We start from the raw sequence: 9,758 nt of genomic DNA, 5'->3' as shown, positions 1-9,758 counted from the left end.
CTTCTGTACTTCCTACATAACACTATTTATAATGCTGTACTCCAGAAGGAGGGCAAGGACCAACCTGAGCTACACTGGGGGAGAGGAAGAGAAATGATGTTCATTGAGCACTGATTTTGTACCAAGCTCTGTACTGGGCATGTACATGACTAGAAATGTACTGGACATTTCATTATGTTATTGCAGGTAAATTTTTATAATTTTAGCATATAATCATAATAACCCTATGAAATACTAATGATGATAGTTTTAATTATATTCACTGCACTAAATTTATTAACGTAAGAGTGGACAGAGAGGCATTAAGATATTTTGAAAAACAAGGTTGGAATAAGAAGAAATAAGAAGAATTTGCTAAATAACAACACTTGGTGACAAAGTTTAATTAACCAAATAACTTAGATATTAAATAGTTTTTCACCTGAAACAGGAAGGCATTTAAATTTAATTTAAATAATGCATCTTGAGCTTTTTTTTTTTTTTTTTTTTTTTTTATGTATACATTAGGAAATAATGAAATGTCAACAACTTTTTCCAAAACAGTGCATTACTAAAAGGAAATGTATGTTTCTTCACGGTACCCAGTTTTGTTTATTTTTCCAACCATGGTCTCTTGTGTTTCTCAGCTTTTCTTCATGCATCTTCTGCCTAATTTTGCCGAGTGCTGGTGGGATCAAGTCATTCTGGACATTCTGTTGTGCAACGGTGGCGGCATTTGGCTGGGCATGGTCGTCTGCCGGTTTTTAGAGATGAGGACTTACCACTGGGCAAGTTTCAAGTGAGTCGCCACCTTTTTGGACATTAGTCACAATTTTTCATGATGTATATTTAAGTGCTTTGGAAGGAGTCAATTATAAATTCCATATTAATAATTGAAACTCACAAATGATAATAAACCTAATTTCAAGCATTTGTCCAGAAAATGCTAAATCATTTATAATTTTCTCTTTCCCTCCCCATATATTCAGAGGGTCCCAAAACCCTCATGATTCAAAATGTTTCTCAAATCCATCCCCGATTTTCTATCCCGCTGCCTCAGCCTGGATTCAGACTCCCATCACTGGGTTAACTCTTCTAATCCATCCCACACCGTGGCTCGAGTGATCTTTGTAAGAACATCAGGTTCATCGTGTCATTCCCTGGTGACAGTGTCTTGTGGACTTTAGGATGAAGTATGCATCCATGGGCTTGGCAGGGGAGGGCCCTTCTCCACACTTTCCCGGGCCTCTGCGGTTCTGTGTTCATGTACATGCTCCCCTCTCTTTACCTGGGCTTTGACCTGTGTAGTTACCGGCCAGGCCGATCATCCTTTGCTCTGCTGATGCAGCTACTTGTCACCTCTCCAAGACGCTGTCTCTGACTCTCTGGTTTAATTGCATGCCCCTCCTCTGTGCTCCCATGGGGGACAGCACACACTGCTGTCATTGCTTTATCCTGGTTAGTTACATTTGCTTTTCGATTTGTGGCAGAACCAGGTCATTGATAAGGAGGAAAAGCATAATGGTCGTGATAGTGAAAGTAGTATTAATAGTTGCTTTGATTGTGTTAAAAAACTTAGTTTATTTTATATAACAAAATAGCATTTTTTTCTCACATCATTAAATATTCTTCTAAAATTTTAAAGAGCTTCTTCATATCCCAACATGTGGATAAACCATAAAGTATGTAACCAGTTCCCTTTTATGGTCCTTTAGTTGTTTCAAGGTTTTTCATTTTTATTAAGAAGGCTAGAGCGAACATTCTTGGACATATATTTTTGTATGCATCTCTGATTTTTGGGGGGGGGGATGTAAATAAATTCTTAGAAGTAGAGTACACCAATTTATAATCTCACCTATAATATATCTATGTGTGTATCCATTTCACTATTTCCTTAAATTGTATTTTTAAACCTTTGTCAATTTTATCACACATAAAATCGTGTGATAATGGAGTTCTATCTATTTCTATTGGATTTTTCCTCTTTTATTAGTGCCTGCTATAGATGAAGGTTATTAACATGTCATAAATGTGATTTGATTTTCCATTTTGTCATCCCCTTTTAATTTAGTTTGTGGTAGATTTTTCATTTAAATTTCAAAAATATTTTTAATCTTTTTATTCAGGTAAACATTAACCTGTATTTTCTTCTAGTTCTTTAATGGCTTTACTTTTTTTATGATAACTTATTTAGCCTATCTCAAATCTATTTTGGTATAGGATATAAGAGGGAGATTTGAGATTTTACAGTGTTTTTGCCATTGATTGACCAGTATTCCTCATCTCTTTTATTAATAATCCTGTCTTTGGCCACTGACTTGAAAGGACATTTTTTAATGTATTTAAGGCAGTATGTAATGTAACAAAAATAGCAGCTGTGCTCCCAGTGTTGCTCTGTGCAAGCTTTATAAGCAGTATCTCCTTTGAGCCTTACCTCAGTCCTAGGGATATTATTGTTATTCCCTTCTTTTTAGGGCTGACAGTACAGAGGCTTAGGTTTAGTAGTTTGCTTAAGGGCGCATAGCGAGCAAGCAGCTGAGCCTGCATTTGCACAGGACGTCTGATTCCTTAAATGCTGCCACAATGTTTCCTTGTTTTCATACATTTATGCTTCAAATTCAACTTCAGAATCATTTTGTCAAGTTACCAAGACATAAGCCCAACTAATAAACAAGAAATCCCATTGGTGGTTTTTTTAAGCCATATTAAATGTATAAGTAAATATAGATTAACTTAAGTTGAATTACCCTCTTCACTATGTTAAATATTTTGATTCCTGATCACGTCGTGTCTCTCTTTGTTCTTATTTTCTTCTAGGTCTTTCCATGCACTTTTGCCATTTTTTTAAATGCAGGCACTTTGTAGTTCTTGTTTATTTTTGAATAGTGCCTATTTTTTGCTGCCGTTGTGCCACAGATCTTTCTGTGGTATTTCCTCAGTGCAGACTTGTTGATGGGTAGGTGGGTGGCTGCAGGAATAGCCCTGGTTTCTACCCCTCCCTCTGCTCCCACCCATTGGAACAAAAGGCCTGATGGTTGGTGCTTGTGCCTTCAGCATTTAGCTCAATGTCAGAGACATAAAGTCCCATGCTATAAATATTTGTTGAATTAAAGACTCTTTACCAGTTATCAAATGGCATTTACCCTGGGTTTCGGCTTTCTTAGACTAGTGTGAGAGGGCTGAGTCTGTACCCAGCTCTGACACTGACGAGGCGAGTCTGCGTCAGCCACTTGCTCTCTCTGAGCTTAACTGTTCTCATTTGTAAAATGTGGGACTGTGTGCTTCTACCATGGGAGTATGAAACTTTTAATTGAATGATTTCTGGGATTAAAATGAAGGAAGGTTAAATGTCACTGTTCATCAACCCAAACTGTTCACTTCTCTGGGAAAGAAATTGGGTAAAGAAGTGATGTAGGTGATCTCAAGAACACAGGGCAGGTGCCGTTTTGGGAGGTGAGCAGTGGGAAGGGATGGCCTCCCAGCTGGCATCTGCACCCTTCCTGGGCTCATTCCAGGTTGTCTTTAAATGCTTCACTGCTTTTGTCACAAATTCACAGATGAAGACCTCTCCTGGCTCAGCTATACCCTGATCTCTGACTGCGATGACAGTGCTGCGAGGTGCCTGTCAATGAAATTCCTTATCCAGTGTGCTTCTGCCACCCACTTCACCTGTGAATGGGGAGAAGAGACCTTTGAGAGACTATTCAAATGAAAAGCAATCTATTTTTTCTGAACATTCATTATAAAATCATCAATGCACAGGGGTTTTTTCTTATTTTTCGTTTGTCCCGTCCTCCCCCCGACCCCCACCCCGGCCTTCCTCTTTATCTCTTTGGATTTTCACTGGAGCCATTCTGGTCTTGCAGGGACATTCACACAACCACTGGGAAGATCAAGAGAGCTGTGCTGCAGTTCACTCCTGCTAGCTGGACCTATGTTCGATGGTTTGACCCCAAATCTTCTTTTCAGAGAGTGGCTGGAATATACCTTTTCATGATCATCTGGCAGGTATTTTTTAAGGTGCCCAGAAGCAGGGGGCAAAACAAAAAACAAAGTAGCAACCTTTCAGGAATTTAGGGTTAATGCTAGTTTCCATTGCTTACCAGCTAGATGCTTTAGAAGATATAATATTATGCAGCTGGCATGTAGGATAATTAAACAAAGTGATGTTACTTATGCCTAATGTCTTGCTTTATCATAAAGACATATTAAAATATGGATCTTTGAATTACAAATTAGAAAGAGATTCGATTCTGTAAAAAAAAATCATGTTTATCATCCATCATCCAGTAAGTTAAGCGTTGGATTGCCTTTTAGAATGATCATTTTCAAGACCAAAGGAACAAATGAGAAGGCTTTTCTTACATTCGTAATTCAGTGTCTATTGGTTAAAATTGTACCTCAGCTATTAGTCCTTTGGGTAGTTTGTAGAGCTCTAAATAAGCTTTCTACTGCCTGTGAGGAATTGGAGACTTTTGGTGATGTCAGTCCTCCAGAGAGTTGTCCAGGTAGGCCATTTCATGATGGAAGTAATTCATACCACCGGGGGTCTTGGCAAAGATTATCATACATCTCTGTTTTCTAGAGACAGTCTTTTTTGTTGATCCTCCCATGCCCGGGTTGTTTCACAACTTTTGGAGACTAGCCAAGGGAAACCAGCTTTTGCCTAAAGAGTCTTTCAGAATCATCAGAGATATTACATTTTGGACAATAAACAGAAAATACTCCCAACATAAGGAAGAAAAATCAGCAGATGTCACTTTTAAGACAGGCAATCTTCCTTGCCCATACGTGGAGAATAATAATACCTATCTCAATAACAGGAGTTTGGCCGGGCGCAGTGGTTCACACCCGTAATCCTGCTCTTTGGGAGGCTGAGGCAGGAGGATCTTTTAAGCCCAGGAGTTCGAGACCAGCCTGAGCAACATAGCCAGACCCTGTCTCTCTAAAAAATAGAAAAATTAGCCAGGCATGGTGGCACGCTTCTGTGGTCCCAGCTATTCAGGAGGCTGAGGCAGGAGGATCTCTTGAGCCCAGGAGCTTGAGGTTTCAGTGAGCTACAATGATGCCACTACGCTGTAGCCTGGGCAACAGAGTGAGACTCTGTCTCAAAAAAAATAAATAAATAAGAGGAGTTTATGTATACAGAAGTATATGTGAAGAGCTAAATAATCATCTTGGTTTGGAGAAGTCAGTATTTATAAAAATGGAACTGTGAATGGATTAGGATGAAGCTTTGCCTTATTAGAGCCAATGTCATAGAAAGCATGAAGATTTTTTTTCTCTAAAAGGAGGAATGATTGGATTTTTCAAGGAGAGATAGAATCATGCTCCTAGACTGGAACCACCTGGAAGTGGACTATTTTTTATTTTATATTCTTGAAGTCAGCGCTGTGGGAAAACAACACACACTTTATGTAGTTGAAGTGAACCTGTCAGTCTGTGTGGTGTGTTCTGCAAGCACAGTGACTTTTCTGTAGTTTCTGACCCCTGTTTGGGATCTGGAGCCAGCTCTGGGCAGAGAGCAGCCACGTCCCAGCCACAGTGTCTTTTGTGCTGCCTGGGACTCACCATGATGAACTTCAGGAGGGTGCTAACCTCAGGGAGAAGTACCACTGCCCCTCGGTGACACTTGGGCCAACCCTTCACACCTCCTTTTAAGAGGTAACTTTGGTTGAGGATCTGCTCCATGCCAGTCCCAGGCATGTGCTGTACCAGTACATGGTCATCTCTCAGGGTGCATCTCAAGCTTCTTTGGTTGTTAAAGAGCTTTCTTATCTACAGTTGGATTTCTTTTAGAGCTGGCCTGATTCCTGGAAGGCTGCATAGGTGTTCCACGGCATGTGTTTGTTTTCACGATTTCTGTAGGCTCTGAGCATTTCTCTCCTTATTATCCCAGAGGGTCACACACATGAGCCAAGTGACAATCATGCAAACCAAAAAACATGACAAATAGCTGATGCCCTGAGCCCCCGTATGCCCCTCCCACCACCCCGGAACCTCCCGCTAGGCCCCAGTTCGTCTGTGCCCATGTGATACTGGCGGTTAGCAAGTTTGAACAGCAACCCTTGGAAGACCCCATCCATTTTCTGAAAATGCTTTGAACATATCATTTATTTTTCGTTGTAGAATGTCTGTTTTAGGAATATGTGATTATAACTTAGCATGACTTGACTAATTTCTCCTTTTTTCAGCTGACCGAGTTAAATACCTTCTTCTTGAAGCATATCTTTGTGTTCCAAGCCAGCCATCCATTAAGTTGGTGTAGAATTCTCTTCATTGGTGTCATCACAGCTCCCACAGTGAGGTAATTCTGTACAAGCCTGACCGCCACTTGAGGACATTAACCTGCTTTATATTGTCCTGTTTATCATAAGGAAAGTCACATGAACGAGGAGATTTTCTCTGAAAATACCATTCTAAAGAATTATATATCCAGAATATGAAGAAAATGTTTTGATCTCAGACTTCAGTAACATTACCGGGGCTTTAAAAGAAGGCAAATCATCAACACCATCCCAATAGTATTGTCCATTATTTTCCAATCCCTTTATCATTGTTCACTGCTGGTCTTTTTTTTTTTTTTTGCCTGCTAAACGTAATATTAATATTAGAAAAAATTAGTAGCAGTGACACCAAGTTTTTTTAAAATGAGATTATTGGAAAATAAAAAGTTTTTATGGTAGAATGAAAGTCATAAATTTTTAGAATGAGACTTTATTAGTTTTTTTAGACCCAATTAAACTTAATTTCCTTTTAAAAACATGCTTCCTGTAGTCATCCAGGATGACTGAGATAAGCTTGGGCGTTCCTGCCGTTATTCACCTAGATTCAAGTAGGGCCCTTGCGGCGAGGCTCACTCAGAGACTGTCCCTTATGGAGATCGAACCCAGTGAAGTCCAAAGCAAACGTTTTCATTTGTTCCATTTTTTCCATTTAGAAATGACATTTGGGTTTTATAGCTAATATGGAGTACTGGCATTGAACAGTAGCAACAGCAAAGATCTGCCAAGATATAAATATAATCTAAGCAGTTAAAAGAATTAGCTTTTCAGAAGCTATAGACTTGCTTAGTTCATCGTTTTTAATGTGCTTGCAAACCACACAAGTAGAGAGCCTCACTTGCCAAGGAGAGTAGATGTTCACCTTGATTCAACAGAGCCTGCTCTCTTAGCCAGCTCCTCTTGTTGTCATTCATTATTACCAAAAAAAAAAAAAAAATCCCCAAATCCTGGATTGAACAAACCAAGTAAGTCATGTCTGAGTTCTGTGGAGTGAAGGCCAAAAGTTCCATCTCCTCTTTTTTTTGTGATCCCAAAAGGAAAGGAACAGTTGGTAAACCTGCAGCCCTTTGAAACTTTGTAGACTAGTGGTCTGATGCAGTCGTAATCTTATAAATGCTGTTTCCCTTAATGGTTTCGAGTCCTCTTTTAAAGTATAATTTAACTTGAGACTTTACATTTATTTTCAGGAAAGATTAGCAGCAGCTCCTTAGTGAAATTAAGAGCAATCAACAAAGTCAGCAAGAACAGGAAGAGATTTCCTCTTAGAAAACAAAACAGCAAATCACATATGATTTATCATGAAGTTTCAATATTGTTAAAAATTCCAAAACAAAAACTAGAGACTAAAAATCCAGTGTTTCGAACTTCTGATAGCTCCTCAAAATTTTGCCGAACCTAATGGATTTCCACACAATTCTTTTTTTAAAAAAAAAAAATCAGCCACTTTCCCTGCTTTTACACTGCTTGAGGCTTCCCGTGTAAGGAGGTGCTTTGACAAGTTACCTGGGAAGATGGAAGTGTAGTAATGGATTTTAACCCAGCCATCCCAGGTAACAAATGCCAGGCCCTAAAAGGAGAGAGAGTACTTACAGTCTTCAGGATAAATTGTACACACCACATCTCCATTTTCTTCCTTTTTCATTAGACTTTCACACGAATCTGCTGTGAGAAGATATTTGAGTGAACATTCTTTTAATCTGATAATATAAAGTGCAGTATAAGGAGATAGGTGCAGTTAGAGGGTAAAGTAGCTGAACTGGTAAAGGCAAATTAGATAATGACTATGTAAAGTTAGGGGAAAACCGACATTCTTGATAACTGGAATTCTTCACTCTGTTCTTTGGGGTGAGGAGGTGATAGTTCATGGATGAGCTTTAGGTATCTGTGAATCCCCTGAAGTTTAATGTGAAAGTCTGCGCCTTTGTGATAGCTTTCCTCAAATCCTCAAAGAAGTCTGTGATCCCAAAAAGATGGTGAGCTCCTGGTTCAGATGCTACTTCCGAAGGGGTGAATTGAGTCTCGGGGGTACTTACGAGACACTAAGCTACACTGTCCCGTATGGCAGCCACTCACCACGTGTGGCTGTTGAGCACTAGAAATGGGGCCAGTCTACACTGAAATGTGCTGCACGTGTCAACTACACACCAGATTTTGAAGAGCTGGTGCCAGAACAGAGTATAAAATACCTCATTATAATGTTTTAATATATTGGTTCAAATATTGGTTTAAGTAACATTTATCATTAAAATGAATTTTCTCTGTTCCTTTTTACTTTTTAAACATGACCACTAGAGAATTTAAAATTGCATTCATGGCTTGTATTCTATTTCTGTGGTATGGTGCTGTTCCAGGCCTTTTGACTCCATGTCATTGCCTCTTCCCATCTTGTCAGTAATATTCAAAGTCATTGGCATTCAGTGATGGTGGAGTGCACCTGGGATCCCATTCCAGTTTCTGAGAGCCAAAAAATGTGTGTGTTTCTAGCCTGGTTACAGCCAGCAACCTTTGCCCTGGAGAGAGCCGGAGGAGACGATTAGTGGGACAGTGCAGGTGACCCTCTGGAATCATCTCCAAAGCACCAGGGGCTGAAACACCTACGTGGGGTTGCACAGGGCCATGAGAGTCTTGTCACTGAATCAAGACTGCCTTTGCCAGTCATCTGGCTCTTTAAGCTGTGCTCCCTGCCCTCCAGCCTAACCCGAATTGGGAATCTCTGACAGGAATGTTCCTGCAGGCACTGGCCAGCTTTCTGTTCCCTTGAATAAAGCTAGTCCAGGCAGCTTGAATAATGGAACAAGGCGGGACATTTTTTATATTCAGGCCATCAAAGTGATTTAATTATGTGTTGACTTTTTGGTCTTCCAGAAGCTCTCAATGAATTCCAACTTTGTTCTTTCAGACAGTACTATGCTTACCTCACCGACACGCAGTGCAAACGCGTAGGAACACAGTGCTGGGTGTTTGGGTGAGTAATCTATTATTGTGGAGGTTGAAAACACCTTGAGCCCCTCAATTTCTTTGGATATTTCTTGTCTTTCGGTGTGTAATTTTCCTATGAAGGCAGGTGAACAAGGTTTGCTGCTGTTTTTTTTTTTTTTTTTACACATCTTTCATCTCTAATATTCCCTTTTCTGATTTAAGCGTAGTTACTTGGCAAATTATAGAAAGAGAGTATAGAAATTGCTCTTTTTAAAAAAGTATTAGGAAAACAGAAGATATTTCCCACATACAATTCAAGAGACCTTGTTTTATGAAATAAATTAGAGAGAAAATGGATTGGTCGAATCCCCTCTGACTGTTCTCGAGTTTGGGACATCATCCTGTCATGGGCTTACGCACACCATGTGTTACTTGCACATCAGAAGGACTTCTTGAAACAGCTGCTTTCATTATACTGAAGTATAACTTTAGTGTTCCAAAAAGAAATAACACACAGCATGGTCATAATTTATTGTCCTATTATAGATTTAAATGCTACATCTTAATTTACTATTA

The 9,758-nt window shown here is 39.5% G+C and overlaps 1 protein-coding gene across 1 annotated transcript in view; it reads left to right on the top strand.

The window, feature by feature from the left end:
- Window positions 1-9,758, top strand: part of PTDSS1 (phosphatidylserine synthase 1) — a 70,745-nt gene that overhangs the window by 42,603 nt on the left and 18,384 nt on the right. Inside the window, exon 9 of the mRNA XM_012643640.1 lies at window positions 9,163-9,228. Within this exon, the coding sequence (XP_012499094.1) occupies window positions 9,163-9,228 (66 nt within the window). The remainder of the gene's footprint in view (window positions 1-9,162; window positions 9,229-9,758) is intronic.

This window comes from Propithecus coquereli, unplaced genomic scaffold (genome assembly GCF_000956105.1).
Source record: "Propithecus coquereli isolate 6110/MARCELLA unplaced genomic scaffold, Pcoq_1.0 Scaffold2, whole genome shotgun sequence".
In the NCBI taxonomy this organism is placed as follows: Eukaryota; Metazoa; Chordata; class Mammalia; order Primates; family Indriidae; genus Propithecus; species Propithecus coquereli.
Note: the sequence above shows the minus strand (reverse complement) of the source record. Positions and strands in the feature narration are given on the sequence as shown.